The following is a 23,210-nucleotide window of genomic DNA, read 5'->3' on the forward strand; positions in this document are numbered from 1 at the left end:
GGGTGAAGGTGACACAAGAAGGTATATCTCCAGGTCTCTCCACTTCCTCATAGTGCTGGTTTTTGGGAACCTGAGGCTAGGTTCCAGTTTATATAAAGTAAGCTGTCTAAGAGATGTGGTTTAAATTAGTTCCCCAGGTTTCCAGATAAAGACAGACGTTTTGAGAATTGCATTCCAAAATTAATGTCTAGGACAGAAGCAATGAAATGCCTCAAAAAGGGCTGCTCTCCCTCTCTGTGTAACTGAGTGCCCAGTTTCCAGGCAGCTGTTTCTAGGCTTTCTGAAAAGGCGATGGGCTGAGCAGAGGCACTCAGTATGTTGGGTATGGTCCAGGAGTCTGCCAGTTTGAGCAGTCTGACTTGATATTTGAAATAATCTATATAAAGCTTATACAAAATGTGTACACTGCCTGCAAGTCTTGCATACCAATGACTCCTGTGGATGGACATCAGGAATTTTGACTATACTGCAATAGGAGAAATGTACTGATTTTACACTGAATGAGTACTCAAGAAAACAAACCTATTCAGATGACAAAATAAGAGATGAAATTTCAAGGGAGCAAATGCAAAATAATGCACAAGCCTAACAATGTACAGCTGTGGAAAAACAGTGTTGTCAGACAGATCCTGGAGTTGTCATGGATAGTTCTGTGAAAGCAACAGCTAACTGCTCAGAGGCAAGTACAGAAATGTGAGTACAATGCAGAGAATTATTAGGAATGGAATAAGGAACAATGCCTCTGCTAAAACCCACAATGCACCCTGTCTTGAAAACTTGCTGCTATTTTGGTCAGTTCATTTCAGAAAAAATTAGCAAAATTAAAAAAGAGGTGTAGTGTTGATATCTAGGAGAGGGGATGAAACAGCTTCTACAAATACAGCAGGACCTTTCAACCTGTAAAAAGAGTTTGGTGGAAGTATGATAAAGCTTTTTAAATTGTGAATGACATGGAGTTGAACAATTATTCTGTATTTTTTTTCTGTGTAAGAATCAGAAGGATTTTTGTTGATTTTTTCTTTTCAGACGGCACATAAATAAGTTGTGGAAACTAATTGTCACAGCATGTTACAGATGCCAGAACTATAAATAGGTTAAAAAAAAAATTAGACAGATTTGAAGAAAGCTCCATTGAGAGAGATCAAACACAATTGTACGGATGCAGCCTCTGACTCAGGAAATTGCTAAATGACAAGTTGCCAGAAGCCAGGATGATATATCAAGGGAAGAATCACTCCATACTTGCCCTGTTCTATTCTCTTGCTGAAAAGTGGCAGAAATGGCTAATTTTGAAGACCTTTGCTCCAACCCAGAATAGCCCTTCTTACAAAAGCCTTCAATCTTTACTGATTACGGTCATCTAATTCCTGTTACTGACAACCATAACACATTGAAGTAATTTTTTTTTCTCCAAGAATATTGTAGCACTTCAGAACACTTTAGACTAAAGTTTTACTGAGATGTAGACTTTTAAAATGTGGCAAAAGCCACAGCCACATGCCTGGGAGTGGACACTACCCCTTTCTGTTTGAAAGGTGAAGAGCAAGCTGGATGCCAGCTAGCACCTGAACTACTTGTACTGGGTGAAAAGAGTGTGGTGAGATAGCTGAGTAATGGAGACTCATGAGACAACCCGACTTCATTGACAGTTGTCAGGTTGTCCTGTTCACCTCCTTTTTCTAGATAACATGTGTAACTCACACCCTGTTGTCTGCTCTGTCAGTGATTACATAAGATAAATAGATTCCCTGTTTTTCATGCTGACTTGATCAACATCCGCTTAAAATTCTGCCCTGATCTTCATCATACTGCTTCATGCCTACCATTTGTCTTTAGCTCTGGGACTATAGCTCTGGGCAACCTGACTACCTCTTCCTTAGAACCATCAGGCTGTTAGATATAATATATTCAGAACACAACTATAATGTCTTTTTAATTAGAATGAGGCAAGCTTATTTATGTATGTCAGCAACAGCAGTAGGAAACCTGATGCTGGTGAAGCTTGTGTTTTTCCTGGTGTGTTCCAGGATGGAAGTACACAGTGTGTACAAGGGGCTTGACATGGAGAAGGGATTCTGAAGGGTTGCAGCAACTGAACTATTTGTTAAGATATCTCAGAAGAGAAATTGTTGTTCCCTGGGATTTCCCTTGGCCAGGCATGCACAGGATCAGGATCTTCATGATTTGGTGTATTTTTTAAGGTTCAGTTTACATGGGGAAAAGTAACCTCACAGCATGTGAAGAGCCAGGAGTGTTCAAATGCCTGAAGAAAATTTTGTTTCAAAAAGCCCGTGATTCCAAGAAATAGCTTGCAGCTCTGAAGTGAAGACTCTGCAAGGCTCAGTCATTCCTAATTCTAATTAAATCTAGCAGAGCAGGTGAGTTAGCATTATGATGATCTAATCAGAAGAGATAATGTTTGTAATGCCACTTACTAGGTGGCCAAAGCTGTCTGGTCCCTTTATATGTATACATTGACTTCATCAGGGTGATTAAATTCTGATTGATTTACCCAAGGTAGTTAAACCCTAAATGGTGCTACCTAAGAAGAAGAAGAAGAAGGAGAAAAGAAGAAGAAGGAGGAGAAAAGAAGAAGAAGGAGAAGAAGAAAAGAAGAAGAAGAAGGAGAAGGAGAAAAGAAGAAGGAGAAAAGTAGAAGAAGGAGAAAAGTAGAAGAAGAAGGAGAAAATTAGAAGAAGAAGAAGAAGAAGAAAAAGAAGAAGAAGAAGAAGAAGAAGAAGAAGAAGAAGAAGAAGAAGAAGAAGAAGAAGAAGAAGATGAAGAAGTGACTGGCATTGCTTGATGATATTTTCTTATGGAGCTTTTCTGAACCAAGTGTCATTCAGAAGTGACAAGTACTATTGTCAGCATCATCCAAATAGATAAAAACAGGCTTTGAGAAAATTGGGGGAATCAAAATAGATACAACAGAAAGATTTCAAAACTCAAGTTGATTGTTAAGAAAAAAAAAGAAATTGTTATTTTCACATTTTCAAAATTATATACCTTTTTGAATCAGCATTTGAATCACTATTGACTCACTATTTAAAATCACATTTTTTTTTCATTTCTTTCATTTTGAAATATAAAATGTTTTTTCTTTTTTAAATGTAAATAGCCTGAAAATGCAAGCCATTATTTCATCCCCAAAAATTCTGTGTTTTTTAACTGGAAGCTAGAAAGTCTCCAAGAGTCCTAGATAGCAGGATTTCTGGTTTTTCAGCTTGACCAGTGAATCAAACACAGGTTTTCATTGCTCCTGGAGGAATCCTGCAAGATCTCGTTTAGACATAAAATGTTTTAACCAGTGTAGTGAAATGACATTTGAAAACAAGGTACAAAGATCTGTTAAACTTGTGAAGTGAAATGTGGTTTTGCCCTTCATACAGGCTGCTATTCATATCAGTGTTGAACTAGTAGTTGAACAGTTTAAAAATGCCTCCTTTGAGACTGGTGAATACTTTGCACAGCTGGGGATTATTGTTTCTAGCCAAGATCTCATCACATTAGGCTTGTATTTTAGTTACTTCCTGTTAATGTACAGCATCCGGGCTGCACATGTGTGTGTATATAGATGTCACTGTAATAGGATGCATAAAATGAGATGTTAAGCCAACACAAAGTAGTTTTGTTTTAAAAGAGGATGAAGGATGTAGGACTAGACCAATCATTTAGTGGGAAGCTTTTAGTGAAATGAGGATGTACAGCTGAGACAAAAATTTGTCTTTGCTCATTATAAGTGACTGAACAGAAAAACTAGCTTAGAGGTAGCTAAAACGCAGGCTAGAGTGCTTGTTATTTGCTGTAGGAACATGGTCTTTGCTGATGTGGCTCAGAAAATTGTTACGCCCTTATAAGGAAAGAATCACAGTGGCTTATGGTTATTTTTTTATTTAGGAAATCCTCCCAGAGGACTTGACTTTTTAACATCACAAAATATCAGGAAGGCAAAGTGTTACATACTTGAAAGTTTTCTTCCCCTTAAAACAGGAGTGAAGAACCTGTCAGTCTGGGTCAGTGGCATGAGTTGCGAGTGTCTCGCACAGCGAAGAATGGTATCCTACAAGTGGACAAGCAAAAGCCAGTGGAAGGGATGGCAGAGGTGAGCTTATGATATGACTTGTCTTGAATGCAGCTGTTAAACTGTAAAAGTGATTGCATAGTGAACTATACAGTCTGCTCTCAAAGCTCTTACAAGCTTAAAAAAGTATACACATTAGGGAAACATCTTAAGCCCAAAGTTGGAAATCTGTGAGCAAAGTCTTCCCTCAGATGACAGGGAAGCAGCTGAAATCCCTACCTGCTCTTGACATGTAACTGGACTCACATTTTTGTGTCTGGTTCATACTTATTCTGGAGGTTCTTTTCTTGGTACTTACTTGTGGCTAAGTCTGCTGAATAATATGTGCTATAGGAAATTTGTCATCTGGAGAAGAATTATGCTGAAAAGTATGTGCCCGAAGTCCTGTTCTTTAGCTCTCTCTGAATATTGTCCTGGAAAGGTAGGCCAAAAGACAATTGTTTCTTGTCTTCTTGCAAAAGTAATTTGTAGGGCAGAGTAAGAGCTGAAATATTCAAATGGTTGATGACTTGCATTTTGTTCTTCACTCACCGAGAGATTATAGTGAGTCAAGTTCGTAATAAAGTGAAATTGTGCTTGTACCAAGTGGGATATTCACTCTAAGCACTCAAATGCAAGCACAAAAGTATTTTTTTTTATCTCAAGAACCTGAGGTTAGAACTGCTTAGAAAGTATCCTTTATTCTTTCCTAGTGGACAGTGTGGACAGAAAACCAGACTTCAGATCCTGTTAGCAGAATAATCAGCAGCTTTGTCAGCAAACTGGGAGGCTTAGACTATTCTTGTTCAATTTAAATAAACTGAACATCCAGTTGTCTGTCAAGAAACAAACTGAGTGAGAAACATTCAGTTGGAGCGGTCAAGACTTCTTTAGATACATGGGTTAAGATGAAGACTCTCATTTTTTTTTTCTCTTAAGTGCTTCAGTGCAGCTGCAGGAGGAGGTTGGCTGGGAGCTGCCAACAAAGAAAGCACAGAAACTTCTACAGGGCTGGAATCATGGAGTTATCCTGTTGTTAGCTGTTAAATGTCTTTTAGTTCACTCCAGGACCCTGATTATTCCCATCAGGTATCCTGAGCAACTGCTTCTGGTAACTAATGCAAACTCAATGTTTCTTTCATTTAGCCCCATAACTTGCTATAGGTTATCTTTTCAGACATTGGAAACATTAAATTAGTCTCTGTTGGATGAACTTTGCTCCAATTTTAGCTTTATGAACCTTATTTGGGTTCTAGATTTGCACCAGTGTACCTAAAGGCTTTGCAAATAAAGCTAGATGTGCAGTGGGAAACACAATGAGTCAATCGCCTTTCTTTCTTCTTTCAGTATTGCCATTTTGAAATACATGAGATTTTCCAGCTACTTCTGATCAGGATAAAGCACAGTCAAGTAGAGAGTGTCCTACAATGACTTTCTTGAGAGAATTGTACTAAAAAATGCAATTAACAGAAGTAAGGAAGCACTGAAGTAAGCTTTATAGCATTTAATGTAGAGCTGTAACAATTAATGTAAGCTAATCTGAAGATACAAGCATGGTTCCAGCTACTCTAATAAAATGTTATTCTATGTTTTTGCAGGGTGCTTTTACACAGATTAAATGCAGCTCTGAAATATTTATTGGTGGAGTCCCTAATTATGATGATGTGAAGAAGAACTCTGGGATCCTCAAACCCTTCAGCGGGAGCATCCAAAAGGTATGTGCCCAGACAAACACACTGGGGGCATTTATTTCCATCCCATCTAATGCACACTGTATGTGGAAACTTGCCCTCATGCGACTGGCAATGTTCAAAATAATCTAGGATTTCACCTCAGGAGCCCACCACAAAGTGCTTAAAGAATTATTTCACAGCGAAAAGTCATTAAACTTTAATAGCCAGTAATTATTACTACTACCAGTCTCCCTCTTTATTTCCATACTGTACTAATAAATGAGCAGAAGCCATATGGGATTGAATTCAGAAGGACATACAAAGCTATGTGAAGATTAGCATTCTCAAACTTGGTGATGTTTGTAGCTCTGTTTCTCAAACTTCCATTATATATAAATAAAGAAATGGAAGAAATGCTCAAATACTTGTGTATGCACACTAAGACAGTTAAATGTCTGACATAACCAATACACTTGTGAGTGAAAAAGAATCCTAGAATCCTAGAAAAGACCTTAAAGATCATCCATTCCAAACCCCCTAGCTTGGTCATGAGCAGAGACACCTTCCACTAGACCATGTTGCTCAGATCCCCATCCAGCCTGGCCTCGAGCACTTCCAGGGATGGGACATCCACAGCTTCTCTGGGCAACCTGTGCCAGTGCCTCACCACACTCACAGTGATGAATTTCTTCCTAATACCCAATCTAAACCTCCTCTCTCTTAGTTTGAGGCCATTCCCCTTGTTCTATCACTCCTTGCTCATGATCCTTTCCAGCTTTCCTGTGGCTCCCCTTTAAGTACCAGAAGATACTATAAGATCTCCTCAGAGCCTTCTTTTCTCCAGGCTGAACAATCCTGTACCTTTCAGTCTTTCCTCATAGCAGAGGTTCTCCAGCCCCCTGATCATATTCACGGCCTACTCTGGACTCCCTCCAGGGGCTCCATGTCCTTCTTATATTGGAGACTCCGGAGCTGGATGCAGAGCTCCAGGTGGGATCTCACAGGGGCATAGTAGAGGGGCAGAATCCCCTCCCTCAACCTGTTGGCCGTGCTGCTCTGGATGCAGCCCAGGACATGTTTGGCTTTCCAGGCTCTAAGTACACATTGCCAGCTCATGTCCAGCTTTTCGCTCACCAGCACGTTGAAGTCCTTCTCTGCAGGGCTGCTCTTAATACCAGCATGTATTTGTGCTTGGGGTTACCCTGACCCTGTTGCAGGACCTTGCACTCGGCCTTCTCGTTCTTCCTGGGGTTCAAAAATTAAAATGGATTCCAGTCCCCTTCATGTATTCTTACACTGCACTGCAGATGCACACCTCACTGCCTTCCCCTCATACGATTTTATATGAGACACATGAAAGGAGGATATCTTTTCCATTGTTGGCAGACATTAGGGATAATGTTCCCATGAGGTCAACTGTGCATGGGTGCAGTTCTTTTCTAGAAAATATAAATTCATAGTCAGTCCTAGTAAATAATCAAAAGAAAGTTCAAACTGAACTAATTTTTTTCGTCCTAAGTATACTTAAAATAATTTGGATACAGTTAGAAGGTTGGCCCTGAATCCTCATTTACAGCATCGAGTTCTTGTGTCAGGTTAATGCAAACAAATAGCAAATAAAAAAAAATTTAATAATAGTTTTTTATTTAAAAAATTGAAAAACTCTGTACTGAATCATGTTAATGATTGCTCAAGGACAGAAAAGTAATTGCAGTTCGGTGGAAATGATGTTATCCCTTGACCTGACATTTTTCACTGTCTTTGTCAGCTGTCTAGCAGAAAACATGAAGTTCAGGGAAACTGGGGGAATGTGTAATACCGGTAGGAACAGGTCAGTCACACAAGCAACAGTGGGAAGGCAGACTTGACTAAATACAGTGCATTTCGGAGTGCAAGAGAGGAAGCCTAGGAGCAGATAATACAGGTCACACTTACAAGGTGAGGAGTTGTGCCCTGGAGTAAAGACAGTGACAAGGTTTGGGAAATTCTGAGTGTGAGCCCTTATTTCTATGATGTACTCAGTAAGGCGGATGTCACAGAAACACAGGCTGTGCTGAGTTGGAAGGGACCCACAAGGATCATCAAGTCCAGCACTGGCCCTGCACAGCATCATCCCCAGGAGTCACACTATGTGCCTGAGAGTATCATCTGAACGCTTCTTGAACTCTGTCAGTCTTGGATTTGTATTCTCAGAGACCTGATGGGATGTCAGGGAAGAGTATTGCCTGCCTTTTGGGTACTGGGGACATTTAGTTTCGTGCTGTTTTTATACATAGTAGGATTTTGGAGAACCGCATAGAAATAGAGCTACAAACATCACCAAGTACTGGAAAATATGCTGAGTGTAAAAAGACCTACCATCACAATCTCTTTAGTTTACTAAGATAAGGTTGAGAACTGGCTTTATTGTGGTCTGCTAGTTCCTACGTGGTTTCTTTGGATACAAGGTGCTGGAATTATGCAGAAAAAGACTCGATGAGAATCAAAGGCTGGAATCTGAAGCTAAGTTTAAACTCAGAAATAAGAGACATGTTTTTATGAGTGTGGGCTTTTTAACCTCTGGAACAATGTAGCCAAAACTTAGAAAGAAGCTGAAAAGGTAGTGAAGTCTTCCCTGGTTCATCTATATGATGGGACTGGATGTTTTTCTGCTGTTGGAGTTGCGCGGGGCTGTTTTGAATAGAGCATATATGCTTGATGCAAACCCTTCTCCCACTAGGATCCCCTAGAATGCATTGTCTGAGTTACCAGGAGGCAGAGTAACTATTACCTTTTTAATTTTTGACCTTAAAAATCTATTGTTTGTGAAGATGGACTTTTTCTGATGTAGCTGAGACCAGAAGCTGTACTCACATGTAATCTCTCTTGCCTAGATATCAGCTGAGATTATACAAATGTTGGTTTATTTTGGAGAACATATATTTCTGACACATTAGGAAAATCCCACCATTTAGCAGTTCTCTTCCATTTACATAAAAAGTTTTGTGAAGTCATTATTTATATTTTTCATTCATCTTAACTCAAGCTTCTTCCAGGCAAGATGAGATACTAGAAAGCAATAGAAAATGCAAAAAACAAGCTGTTCTGCTTAGTATTTCTGTTGTCAACATTCATCTCCTGAGAGGTTTCCTGATCTCAGAAATGCTTTTCCTCGGCAGTGCTCGTCTAATTTTACCATCCTAGCTCATGGCTTGGCTACAAAGCACTCTACCAGTATTCAGACACAAGCCTGGTAAATCCCACACAGCTTCACCCCATAAGGGGGTTGCCCAAGGCTGTGTCACACTACACATGAGAAATTAATCTTCAGTGAGTCAAGGTGAGCAACAGGATGAGCTGGACCTCTACAACTGGAAAACACACATTACAAGAAATAGGATTTGGGCCAAGTTTTGAGAGTTACATTTCTCTGACGTCTTCTAGAGAAGTCTTCTAACCAGCAGTACAATACTGTAAATTTTGGAGTTTTTACAATTTATTTTCCTACCTTTTTTTTTTTTTTTTTAACACATAGATTGTCTTGAATGACCGAACAATTGATGTGAAACAGGATTTCACTTTTGGCATCAACCTAGCAAATGCTGCCCACCCCTGTGTGATCTCACCGTGTGCAAATGGAGGCACCTGCGTTCCCAAGAAGGACAGCTATGAATGTGACTGTCCCCTGGGCTTCGATGGCCAACACTGCCAAAAAGGTAATGATGGCTGCATTTCAACCCAGAAATCTGGAGCTGATTGCAAAAATAAGAAAGATGTAGCACCTACAGCTGCTGTTTTAAACATCCCTTGAAATAGAAAACCTGGAGGCCAGAGCTCCCTTTGCATCTGTGCACTTTCCATGTACCCAGGGAAGAATTTGTTTTGTTGTTTAGGAATATGGTAACTGTTATCCCAGCACAGAGCTGTGATCCATAGATAGTAACCTGGTATCTGGTTGCTTGTGGTGGCCAACTGCATAAACCCCCTAGTTATGCAGTGATATACAAAGGGGGAATTCCTGACAGTGTCCTTCAGCCAGCAATTGCGTTACATCCTGAAGCACAAGCATCAATAACCCTTGTAATTTTATCCGTGGGGCTGACAGCAAACACTGTTCTCATACAAAAAAAGGTCTAGTACTGTTTTAGACACTGACTACTCTAATAGTAATTTCATCATCTGCACAGACACTACCTTGGTATGGCAAAAGAGACAACCAAGAAGGAAGACTCACCTACGTGCATGTTACTCGTCTTTCCTCAGAGCCATTGTAATAGTTCAAACCTTAGATTCAGAAAAGTGTTAGGATCGCATGAAAAGTGTTTGGAAAATGTGCCTTGGGTTATTCCACTAGATGGAGATGTTTCCCTTCTGTCAGGCTTGGTCTTGAAAAACTCCTAAGGGATGGTTTTGTAATGTAACAGTAAACTCAGTTCGAAAGGTCTGACTGACCCACTGCTTCATTTCTCACAGGCATAGACTTCAAAGTTAAAAGCAGTGGTTCTGGTTAAACTGTGATGAATAGATTGGCCTTTTCTTCATAACAGACAACATCTTAGAACAAAAGCATTTTATTAAGATACAATGCAAGCAACCCCTTTGCTTACGTTGTTGTGGTCTAACTAATAGCCAAACCGACGTCATTTACCCTGTCTACTTTGTGGGGAGGAGGGAGAATTAGAATTTTGGCTTTCTAGGTATGTACAGGGTGCTAAACTCCTGACTCCAAGTCAGGAGTATCTGCAGCTGTACCGACATCTCCAAAGGCAGTAAAGGCAAGGGAATGATTTGCAGTTTCAGTGTCTGACTCCCTGTCTGTTTGATGAGCTCTTGTCCATTTGCTGGTGCCAGAGCTCCTCACCACTCCTGGGCTCCTGACCTGTGCTGAGCCCTGGGAGCAGTGTGCCAAGCTCGTGGTGCCAGCAGTGCTACTGGTTGCTGTTGTCAACTGAATGAGTGTCCAGGCTTTCAGAGACAGTCTGAAGCACCTTGTGCCTATGACAGCTGGATCCTGGGTGCTGCTTCCTGTGTGAATCCAACCTTGATTCATTTAAAGTGTCCAAAAACACAAGTCACCTGGCTTCTGTCCTGGCTACCTGTGGCTCCTGTTCTGGTGCAGCTCACCCTCCCTGCACTTGTGCAGCTTCAGCTGCCACTGAAAATCCAGGGTTTTGCTAATGGATGTGCAGAGAGCATGGAAGTCCCTCCTGAAACTCAGTCCATGACAGCCTTGATGAGGACAACCTGAAACAGGTTTCTCAAAATAATCCTTACCTGTGTCTCTTTGGTGGGGTTCAGATGTGGCAAAGGCGGGATGCACATTTGTGTCCACTTCTATTTCAGAACAGGGTTTTGGTTAGTGCACTCAGAAGCTATGTGACGAGAAGGTGCTATCTCCATGCTTCTTTCTGGTGAGCTGCTGTAACTCCACACTCTTAAAAACCTTGTGCTTGTGAGGGACTACACATCATTCTTCAAAATTATACACACCATTTAAAAACTCAAATAATGCTGGTGTGAGGTAAATGAGATATTGATTCATATTGTAATGGATCATCAGCTGAGGATTCAATAGAGTTTCTGCTGGCATTGTTAGGTTTTATATTGTTCAAGTTGTGGTGAATGTTAAAGGTATTTTTGTACTTAATTCCAAGATGGAGTAGAACAGCAAAGTGCTGTTTAGAGCTGGTTAAATGTTCATAATTTCCTGGTTAGAGCTGATAGCTGGGTAAATCTTTGTGAGTCACTGGGATTTGAAAGCTAGGACTAGCAGAAGGGTTTGGTGCTGGTCCTAACTGTCTGCACCTTTGAGTGTTTTGAGTGGGCAAACATAAATACTTGGGGCAAAACAATAACAAAAGAGTGCTACCTTCATGGGTGATTGTAGTCACTTATGAAAATGGTACGTGGGGGATTACACAATTGCAGAAAAGTGGGCATGAAACTAGACTAAGGGAGATTTTTATGCTTTAGAATAATAAAACCAGAATGTTCTTGTTTTGTTTTGTGCTGACTCACTGCAGAGTGTGGAAGTTACTGCCTAAACAGTAAGTACTGCAAATTATGTGAAAACTGCTCTGTCACTGTGTGTCTGTCTGGGTGATGGGTTTCCATTAAGCCTTGCAAGTTTCTGTCAATAAGCCAAAATATTTTCTAAGGTTATGTAGTTCTTCCTTAAACTTCATGCTGTTGATATTTCAAACTGCGTCCAAAGCACCTGCCAAGCTCAGAGCAGTGGCTGTAGAGCTGTCCCTGTATTCACAGAGCAGAGGGGCCAGGCAGCTGGCTGAGTGTTTTGTGGAGGTAGGTGCTACCTCAGGCTGCCCTGCAGTTCAGAAGTCATTCCTCCTTGTCACAAGGAGCTTTGGTGCTTCTCTGCTGAGTCATAATGAGCAAAGAGTGGAGGTGTTTCATCCTAGATCTCCTTACTGCCCCAGTTCCCTCCCAGCTGCAAAGATCCTGCATGCATCAAGGGTACTGCTAAAATTCGTTTGGTCTTCCACAACCAAATTCAGTGCAGCAAGTGAAGAGCAAGCAGAGAGAGATAAATGCATATCAAATTCTAAAGAGGAAATCAGAGTGCTTGGGCAAGGGCTGCTGCATGGCACAGGCACCCTCCCCTGCTGAAGGCAAGAGCAGCGGGGCTCTAGTGCAGGATGTGATGAAGGAACAAGGGCTCCTTTCATGCTCTGCTACTGTTCGACATGGTCAGAGACTCTCCAGTGCAGAAAGTGTCAGACCTGGCAAGGAGTGTCTGGTCAGTGTAACACATCTTTTGCAATCTTCCAATGACATTGGCAGGCTGCAGACTGGCCATGGCCTGTGATGGTTTCTTTAGACACATGAGGCAACTTTCCTGATTTCACTATGGATGAAAACAGTCATTTGTCACTGTCTAAAATTCTCAGTCTTGGCACCTAGAGCTAAATTTCGTATTGCTGTTACTGGCTGCCAGACTACACCAATTGTTGCGTATCTATGTTACACTGAACTCTGAAAGCCCAACCAGCCACTGTGTTGTGTAAAAAAAGCAAGCATCCTTGCCCTGGAAAGCTTGAAATTTATATAGATGGGATTAGCTGTGAGTTGAAGGGATTAGCCCTAAGGAAGAAAATAGGATGAAGGCATCTATTTTAAGTAATTTATACAACTGGCTTATATTAATGGAGCAGTCAGTTATGGAACGTCAGCAACAAAATGTAGGATGTTCACTCAACAGAAACTCTGTTCAGGCCAGTTTCCAAAGCCTACTGAAGGGCTCTGTATCAAGGATGTTCAATGATTTATTTCACACACAGCTGAGTTATTTTACCAAGTCTTCTCCACGGGCAGCAGTGCACCAGCTCCAGGTCTGACTGCAATGTGTGCTGCTGTTTCAGCAGCCATACAACATGAGGGTACCTGGGGCTGTCTCTAGAGACATGGAAGATGCTCTATGAGGGACACGCAAAATACCCTCCAAGGCAGCGCTGCAGTGTCAAATGCACACAACCAGGGGCTTCACAGCCTCTGCCATGCGGCCTTTAGCATGGTCTCAGTTACTTTCAATAGACCTAAAGTGACCAGGGACCCCCTGTAAATCCTCCCAGGAGGTTGCCTCACCCCACACTGCACCCCAAAGGTGAGCTCTGAACTGACAGCAGCCACTCTGTGCAAAGTCACTTTATACTAAAGGAGAACATGGGAAGCTCACAGGCTGTGCTGCCTCTTGGCCTTCTTTTGCAGGGTGAGAGGTCCCAAATGTGCTCTGCATATGGTGCTCTGTTGGGAAATGGGGAGGAGTTTCTTAGACTATGAACAAGGGCGGTTAATGCATAAGCTGTGGCAAGAGGGAAGGTTAAATCACATAGAGAATCAAATAATGTGGAAACAGGAATAAAGATAAAATTTGCAATCTTTTCCCAATACTTCATGTTCTTCTATGCTAACATTTGCAGTGGAGCAATACATTAGGCCCAAGACATGAAGACTGTAGGTGGAGGGACTGTCAGCAGTTTATATTGCCTTAACTACTGCCCCTACATTTAGGTATGAACTGGTAGTGCCTTTTTGCGAAGCTGAGTGTGTTCAGCTCCGTTCTGTTTCACTTGCAGGTGCCTGCCAATGAAGCAGTAAATCAATAAAAGTCTTGTCTCTATTTTTTCCTTTTGTTTCCATATCAGCTAACTGACACTCATCTTCATTTTTTTTTACTTACTTCTCAGCCATTACAGAAGCAATTGAAATCCCACAATTTATTGGTCGCAGTTACCTCACATATGATAATCCAGATATCCTGAAAAGGTAATGTATCTGCTGTGAACAGAAATATTCTGTTTTGTTAACTGTTATAATGCTAGGACCCTCATGTGGGAGGCTGTTGTATATTTAGGTGTTTTAAGCTGTATTTCCCATATTTCCCATATTTCTATATTTCAGGGAAAAAATACATTTTAAATGCATATCCTTACAGCTCAGTTAGTTATAATATCTGAGCATCTTGCAGCCTGTAGAGAAACGGCATGCATACATCTGACATGGACTGGTGCATGCTTCCTTAGAGCAAAAACAGACATACAGAGCCTGTATCTTTAAAGAGATTGAGGACTTTAACTCCTCCTTTAGCCTAACATTTACATCCTCAAAATTATTTTTTTTTGGCAGCTGGGTACTCTAGAAGATCCCCAGCACACTGTGGCTTGTTTCAACAAATTCATCCATCTGCCTGTATTTCAGTCACTGACTAAAGGAGGCTTCACCAATGTCCTCACCTGCAACTCAGTAGCTCTCACCTACTGGGACTTCCTGATTTGACCTTCTTATGCTTCTTCCACTGTCTTCTGGCTAATTCTCAAAATTTGCTAATTGGAATTTCACACCAGGCTTGAGGAGAAAAGGATTTTCTCTTATTTGTGTGGAATAACCTAGTATCTATTGTGTTTGGGATTCTGGAGGGACAAATTCAATTCCCTTCCACTGAAATGCTGGAAATGGGGATGTGAACCAGAATCCTTCACACATCAGCATGTAGGTGTGTTGCAAGACAGCAACCCACAAGACCAGCAAAGAAGAAATGCTGCATGATCTTTTATGATTTTTTTTGAAAGAAGACTGTCCTAGTTCACTATTTTACTGTTATTTTCTTCCACATTAAACAGGGTATCAGGAACAAGAACGAACGTGTTCATGAGATTTAAAACTACCATGAAGGAAGGACTTTTGATGTGGAGGGGAAACAGTCCCATGCGAGCTAACAGTGATTTCATCTCTCTAGGCCTTCAGGAGGGAGCTTTAATATTCAGGTAAAATTCCTCTCCCATATTTGAATATTCAGGGATTGAAGGAGTTGTCACAACACATCCAGTGCACTTGTCCTTTGGCATAGTGTGATACACTCAGAACCTCAAGATTTTGTTCAGTGTTGTGTCCCATTTGCTGTCTAGAAAAGGATGTGAGTTGAACAGGTAACATGCTGCAAGCTTTGCATCATTTCTATTCTCTCCCAATTTTTAAAGCATAATTTTTTGTTGTTATTATCTAAAAGTTACCTTATGAGGGGATCATGCTTCTTGAAGCACTCACCATCTCAGTTAAGCAGAGCAGGGTACGGTTGGCAGAGGAATCAGGGGTCAAGGACAAACTGCTGATGCCAGTGCTCACTGTGGGCTCATTCTTTGCCAGAGAGTGCACATGGGAGCAGGGCTTCTGCCATCTCAAGCCTCCAGATATTCTACCCTGTGACACACACACAGCTGTCACCAGGCCTTGTTAGTGCCACCATGCACAGAATTGGTCATTTAAGAAATAATGCTGCTGTCAAAATGCTGAAGTTGGGGACTATTGGGAAATGTTGGGTTCTTGCTCCAGAACCTCTTTCTCCCTTACAGGTACTCAGGCAGACTCTGCAACTTTTTGCGTGATGCTTTTTTGGGCCTCCTGTCTTTTGAAAGCCCTGTCTTTCCTCTGATTCCTTTTCAGACAAGTACTGAAACAGCAAACTACAAATGTAATCATTATGGATTGTTGTGAGACACTGTTGATTAAATGGCAAAGATTTTGTTATTTAAGCTAATTTGAAGCCATCTTTTACTTTACTTGGCTGTCATTTGTTACCATGGATACATAGATAAGTTGCACATTTCTACTTAAATTAATTTCTTTTAAGTTTTTTTAAAATGAGATTTTCAGTGGTTAACTTTGTAAAAATCCTTAGTTTCCTCACTATTGTATAAGCAAGGCAGTGACTCTGCAGAAATTGCACACTGTTTAAATGTCTTTGGAAGAGCCTGTCTGCCTGATATGCGTGGTAGTAAGCAGCTACTGTATTCTGTCATTTTTCCAGACACAGTGCATTTTCTATTAAGGTTGTTGCTCTTCCTCAGACATGAAGATACACAAAGGTTTTAGGAGAAAACAGCTGAATTTTACTGAAATTTTACTGTACCTTTTACATTTAGGAACATGAAAAATTAATTTCCAAAAGTAAAACTCTCATAAGCAATCACTGCATACTGAAGGAGGGCAACAAAGAAGATGGTGAAAGGATAAATGCAGAAAAAAAATGGTCATTCAGAAAGGTTGATCTTTATGCTAGTTTTTGGCCTTTTGAAAGGTGAGGTCAGTAGAATATCAGGGCTGTGAATTGGTTGGAAGCATTTTTCTGTAGCCCAAGTGTAGACATTTGTGTTCTGGTCCAGTTTGAAATCCAAAACCTATCTTTTCTTTCCCATTTTCTATGGCATTACTCCCTGTCCAACGTACCTGCTGCTGTAAATCCTTTCTGTCGCTTCCTGCTTCTGTGGAAAGTTATATCACTGTTGTAAGGGATCCCCTTTCATAAGGGATATGAATCTCATTTTTACAAACACCTTGATACAATCCTAAACACCTAAATTCTTCTGTAGCTTCTGACCTAGGCTGGTATCTGCATCCTGTGTTAAAAGGAGATTTTTGCTTGAGACTCACTTAAACCCCTGGGGCAGAAACAAATTCAGGGCAACCATTTTGCTCTGGGTAGCTCATGACTTTATGTTCTCTTCTCAAGTACCTTATCCTGGCCATGAATTAACTTCATGTTCAGCCTTTCTGAAGAGGTGATGTTGATTTTAATCTCTTTTGCTTGGTATGGGCTGAAGTCTGGCAGCAGCTGACTCTGTCTGGTTCATCCTGCTGGATTAGGCAGCTGAGCACCCAATAGCTCACTGTGTTGTATGTCTACTTCCCCTTTATTAAGGGTGGCCCAAACTTCTGGGACCTAGAAATTAAGATGCCTGAAGTGTAAACATGATGGGGACGCTATGTCTGCTGAATAATTTTAGTAGAATCAGACACAAATAAATAATTAGGGTGACAGCAGAAGCAGGAAACTTCATGATTATCTCTGCATTTATTTATTAGGCTTCATCCATTCTAAAAGGTCTTAACCTTGTCTACAATTCAGATGAGTTGTCAATTTGTTATAGATTCTGTGCCAATTTGCTTTTGTAATGATGTATTTATTAACCTTGTTTGCAACTTCCCACTGTTTCTCCCATTAGGCCAAAGGTCACTGACCTTCATAATCCCCTGTTTCAGAGTGGAATTGCCTTGCAGAGGCTCCCTTCTTGTTCCCATGGTATGGTGGCGATGCTACCCACTGACCTGGGGAGGAGGGAATATTGACTGCTCCTCTGTGAGCCTGACTTTGTAAAATAAGAGCACTGCTGTTGGGACTATTCCAAGGGACTCGAATGGTTGCCCCAGAACCTGAGCTGTAAGGGAGTAAGAATGCCTGAGCAACTTGGCAGGCAACTGGTCCTTGTGAGGGAGGCAGCAACACTTTAATGATTTTTTTTTTTTTAATTGTAGCTACAATTTGGGCAGCGGCATTGCTTCCATCATGGTGAACGGCTCTTTCAGCGATGGGCGGTGGCACAGGGTCAAAGCTGTTCGGTAAGCAGACATGCTTCATCTGGGAGGTGTTTTGGAGCCACCCTGCCATTAAAGATGCTGGCTGGTGTGTCTGGATGCTGGTTGGGTGTGAATCACTGTGGCTCCACAATCAGACACGGCTTAGGAGTGGAACTGTTAGCAACTTGGCTGTTTCAGGATGATGTACACAAAGATTATTATATTGGAGGTGGCAGTGCCAACTTGGCACAGCTCAGGGCAGGCTGCCAAAGTCATGCAGGGCTATTCTGGGGCTGTGACAGACATTCTCTTAAACCCATACCATTTGGATTAAAAGTATTTTTCTTTAATGTCTGCATTTTGAAATTCCCTAGTGACCATTTTATGGGCTGGCACAAGCACTGGAGCATGGACAGTGTAAGCCTACTTTTTCTATTTGGAGGAGGTATAGACATCTTGCAGTGTATATATAACTGATATTTATAACTCATTACCTAATGGGAGGTAACTGTGCCCAGCACAGAAAGCACACATGCCTCTCTTCATGAGATGCTGGTTCCCTGGAAATCACAGTCTGACATTAGCACAACTTGTTACCAAATTCAGTGAGAATACCAAGTGGCTTTTATGTCAATGCTGTTTTTGACCATACTTAGAATGGAAGTGGCCAAAAGGCACTAGTAAGAAGCAAAACTGCCTCTTAGTATGTTTTATTTCAGCTTGCATGATTTTTCCCTTCTGTTGAAGCTTCTGCTGTTTACTTTTAATATTAGATTTGGTTTTTAACAACAGGTCAGAAGCTGTCCATCCTGCTCTCTGCTCTAGCTGTGCAATTTACTTCTTTCCCAGCTCTTTCTTATCTGCAAATGTGTCCCACACCCTTTTCAGGTCTTTGATATCTTAGTCCTTATTAAAAAAAAAATCACCCTGAAGAGTTTGGACTGCCGTAACACACTGTCTGTGGGGCTTCCCGGCAGCGGTCCCAAGCCTCTTCCATGAACCCTGCCGAGCACTGAATTTCCTTGGTCTCCTGGCCACTGGAAGATATTGCTGCTCTTCCTTCTGCCTGGTAGTAGGCTGGACACATGAGAGTGGTTTGCTTTTCATTTCAGGGATGGACAGTCTGGCAAAGTAACCGTGGATGATTATGGTGCCAGGACTGGTAAATCCCCCGGGAAGATGAGGCAGTTAAATATCAATGGGGATCTCTATGTAGGTGAGTGCTCATGGTTCACATTTGGGACCCAGAATAATTTCTGTGTTTGCAAGGTTGGCTGCAAGGCAGAGTGTCCCAACTCTGTCCAGCTCAAGGTGGAGGCATCACGTGGCAGCCTCTAGTGGTCCACAGCCTGGTTAGTGTGAGGAGGCCTCTTTGACTGGGATTGGGGGGAGGGGGGTGTCCACCGTGGGGTGCACTGTGATACCCTTGGCAGGTACACAGAGAAACAGTGAGTGGCAGCTGCAAACCCCACACCAAATTTAGTAGGAATCTGGGCACAGGCTTCTTCAGCTCTTACTGATGCTACAGTTTCTGCAATAAATAATTATCATCCCAGTTCATTACCTCCAGCTTATCCCCTCTGTATTTTCAAGTACTTAAAATCTGTATTCAAAACAACACTGAGGAACCTGTAAATCAAAATTCCCTTCTGAGGTACTCTAGGAAAGCTAATGGTGTTGCTGGGTGTGCAGTCTGCCAAACAGAAGCAGACACCTATGCTGATGAAGAGTTTCTGATGTCTGCCTTTCCCCCAGGTGGCATGAAGGAAATTGCGCTGCACACGAACCGTCAGTACCTGCGGGGGCTGGTGGGCTGCATCTCCCACCTCACGCTGTCAACTGATTACCACATCTCACTGGTGGAGGACGCCTCCAATGGGAAGAACATCAACACATGTGGGACTAAGTGACAAGAGAGGAATCCCGGTGCTGAGGACCCATCGTGTGCTTGTGTGTGTGGCCGAGTGTGACACAGTCCTCTACAGCTGGACCACGTTCGCCATCTGGGAAGGTGACAAAGCCAAAGGGAAACCCCAAAAAAGAGAACATTTTCCCCTCTCATTCGCTCTCCTTTCCTGACCAAATAAAACCAAGTATTTTTTTGTGTATGAACCATGCCCTCTACCCTTACAGTGTTTAGTGAATGCTTACGGTTGTGCATCAGTGCAAATGGCAAAGTGTGATGTTGTGAGTAGCTCAATGACTGTGTTGTGGTTCTTAGGTTATCTTTTGTGGTATCAGAGAAAGCACCTGCAATCATCCCACCCTGCAGTGGTACAGTGACTGTGCTGTTCAACAAATACACCATCAGACAGTGTATTTCAGCAATCACATGTTGGTCCTGGAACAAGCAGATCTTACGACTCTCTGATTTAGCTAAATTATGTTTCATCCTGTGTAACAGGATAACAACTAAAATCCCTGGTTTCAAAATATTGTTGTTTGTTGAGGAGGAAAGTTCTTACAAGTCTACTTTTTTATTACAAGCAACAAAACCAACCAATTTTGTAGAAGTAATTTTATACTTGTCTATTTTTTATAGCAGCAGCAGACCTGCTTACATGGCATCACTTTTAACATTTATGTGTACTATACAGTTAGCTCTTTGCACACTTTCCTAAAAATAGAAAAGTGACCTGTGGCTTAATGTCTGTATTATACAGTTTTAATGGGGATATTTGTGAATTATGACCAGTTTTACATCTGACTCTTTTTGTTCTGTAAATTTTGACAGTTTGAAATTGTACATTATGAAGCTTTCCTGTCTTAAACAGATTAAAAGATTAGGAAAAAAGAGCAAATGCCTGCTTCCGTGGTATTATAAATCACTTTTTTTTCCCCCAGAGAAATGAGAAAAGGGATTGCAAGAGACCTTGGTGGGTCACAGTCCTCTTAAAGTAATATGTTTTCTAGGCACTGGAACAACACTTATGAAGCTTGATTACCAAACTGTAATTTAATCAGGCAAACAGAATGCTGTTGAGACACAATTAGACAATGGAGATTTTTCTTCCTTAATTCTTTGTTCAAAGTGGATGAGTGAGCCATTTTTGGGGGTGGCGGGGGGAAGAAGAAAGACCCACCAGAGCTTGCCCCATGCCCGCAGTGGGACAAGCACAAACCTCCTCAGTGGCTCAAGCTCATCTAAATACCTGTGAGCTAAAAGGACCTGATGAGGTGGAAGTAGTGGAAGTTTCTGCTGCATTTTTACTGGTCTCAGAGTGCCCCTAGGTCCCTGGATGCTCAAAGATATTCCCTAGACTCATCCTAACTATAGCTGACCTGGATAATGGCACATGCAAAGTCCTCCTAAGGAGACCCCAGCTCTGCCCTGCATGATGAAAGGGATACTGAGATCGCTTAGGTGAAAGATCTTGTGCTCCTTGTAGAAATGGTAGGAGTGGTAAAAACAAGTGCAGGCACTTCTTTAGAAACAGAAAGTAAGACAAAAATACATGGTGGTGCCAGCACATAATGTGTACCTGTGCTCTGGCCCCTGGTCAAATGGCACTTTGTTAAAAAAAGGTCTGTAGAAGACATGGGCAGCTTGCAGAGGAGCTGGAAACACTCATGGTTTTCCTGCCAGGAGAAGCAAAGACATTCATGGTTCTCCTGCCAGGAGAAGTAAAGTTTTGTTTGGCTTGGGGAGGGAGAAACCTGTGCATGGTCAGGAAAAAGCAGGATAAAGTATACAAGATCAAGGTGTGTCTTTAAAATGAAAGCAAATGGATTTTGATGCCTTGGGATGTAAAGGAGAATTGTTCAGAGTTTGAAAAAGGGTGAAAGCTGAAACCTCTGGAGGCTGAAGGTCTTTCTGGTTGCTCACTGCAGCCCTGTGGTGGTGGACAGACACAGCCTGCGCTTGGGTTGTGTCTCAGCTGCCGGCTCTCTGAGAGGGAAAACTCACATTTAAAGAGCTCAAGGGTTTTCCCGGATGCTAATGACCTGTCCTGAGCTGGCACAGAGTAGTGAGATTTGACTGGCTCTACCCCTAATCCTGGGGACCTCTTGTGTTGCCAGTGATGGGGGACTACAGCAGTCCACAAACAGCATCACCCTCTGCTCTGTCTTATGTGCCTCGCCTTTCCCACCCTTTCATTTTTGTCGCAGGGTTTGGAGATCAGTTCCAAGACAAACATCTGGTGGGAGAGGTCTCTATTTTAAGATAATTTACTGCAGAATACAGGGGTGTTTTAGTACAAGGCGGTACTTCTCCAAAACAAAAGCTGTTCTTTGAGATGGAGGGTGGGGAGGGGAGCGGGTAGGAAATACCTCTGTTGTTGTTGTTGTGGAAAAAGAAGAGCAGCAAACGGCAGCTCCCCAAATGCCTGTTTCCAACTACGCATATCACCGCGCGAGAATTCAGAGCTGGCGACGCATCACCCTACAGTGGTGCAGGCTGAGCACGAGCAGCACAGCTGTGTGGTGCTGGCCAGGCGCGGGGGGGAGAGTAGGATAGCAAAGATGCTAAGTGGTTTGAGTCATTTAAGAAAAAAAAAAAGTCCTTTCTGCATCCTTTTAAAGATAATCAGAGAAACATCCCTCATCCACGTCTCCACTCTCCCTGGTGAAGCTTGGGGCTGGGCGAGAGGCTGCGGTTTCCACTCCAGGGGACGAGCAGGAGGTAGGTGCCAGAAATTCAGGAACATCTGACCACAAGTAGGGGCTAGCCCCTCCGCCCTCAACCACCCTCCCTCTGATGCTGGCTGGGGCAGGGAAGGGAAAAGAAAGGTGGACAGTGCATGGCAGAGTGATTAGTCATTTTCTCAGGAACTGGCCTGAATGTGCTGCTTGCTGTCTCCAAGAATGTTTATTAGTCACATTATTTATTGCTTGGGCTGACTCAGATGCTAGGCATGATTCTGGTGCTGAACAGGATGAGCTCCTGCCCATTGACAGAGCATGTCTCTTTTGCCACAGGCACCTGTGCAAACCAGCAGTGAAGGCAGCAGTCACAGGTGCTTGTGTCTCTCTTTACAATTTAATCCCCTTCCTTAAACTCCAGTTCTTGGATTTCTTCCTAGTTTTCCACACTAATCCTAAAATATGCAACCTTCCATTTACTAGGGCTCAACACCTGCCACCAGGCCAGCCTTGGTGGACCGAGTCAGGCTTTGTGCTGGGCACTGGCTGCTGGGCATAGCTGCCCCCTGGCTGCCCCTTGCCCTGCCCAGGGCAAAGAGTGTCTTGCTGCTCTATATCACTCCACCATCTCCATGGGAACCACTTGGGAATCAGCAGTTAGGTTTAATCTGGTCATCCTAAAGGAAAATAAGGAAAAGAGAAAAAAAAAAAAACAAAAAGAGAAGTCAAGGGAAACTAAAACCAGATGAGGTTTAGTAATGATCTCTATGGTAGGCAAATCCTTGCTGCACTGGTGTGTTCCGGGTGATCAAAGATGAGGGGCCAGGAGTTTGTTTCCATCCCAGTCCTCCCAGCCTGGCCCCTGGGAGCAAAGAAGCAAAGAGGAGAAGGAGGAGGAGGAGGAGGAGGAGGAGAAGGAGGGGGCTGCCAGTGTTGGGAAGCTGCCCATTCCCCGGTGGAGCATTGGCCTGCGGTAGGTGCCTGTTAAAATTTTGTGCTTGTTACTATTTTGTCAGCCAGACTTTGCTTTTTAGAGAATGTTTTCA

The 23,210-nt window shown here is 42.3% G+C and overlaps 1 protein-coding gene across 1 annotated transcript in view; it reads left to right on the top strand.

The window, feature by feature from the left end:
- Positions 1-20,374, top strand: part of EGFLAM (EGF like, fibronectin type III and laminin G domains) — a 72,665-nt gene extending 52,291 nt beyond the window's left edge. The window contains 8 exon segments of the mRNA XM_029959025.1: positions 3,991-4,102; positions 5,659-5,775; positions 9,248-9,428; positions 13,917-13,995; positions 14,850-14,993; positions 17,539-17,622; positions 18,693-18,796; positions 19,336-20,374. Of these exon segments, the coding sequence (XP_029814885.1) occupies positions 3,991-4,102; positions 5,659-5,775; positions 9,248-9,428; positions 13,917-13,995; positions 14,850-14,993; positions 17,539-17,622; positions 18,693-18,796; positions 19,336-19,490 (976 nt within the window). The 3' untranslated portion in view covers positions 19,491-20,374.
- Positions 20,375-23,210: the final 2,836 nt, after the last annotated feature.

Source organism: Manacus vitellinus, unplaced genomic scaffold (assembly GCF_001715985.3).
Source record: "Manacus vitellinus isolate BGI_N305 unplaced genomic scaffold, ASM171598v3 scaffold_18_pilon, whole genome shotgun sequence".
In the NCBI taxonomy this organism is placed as follows: Eukaryota; Metazoa; Chordata; class Aves; order Passeriformes; family Pipridae; genus Manacus; species Manacus vitellinus.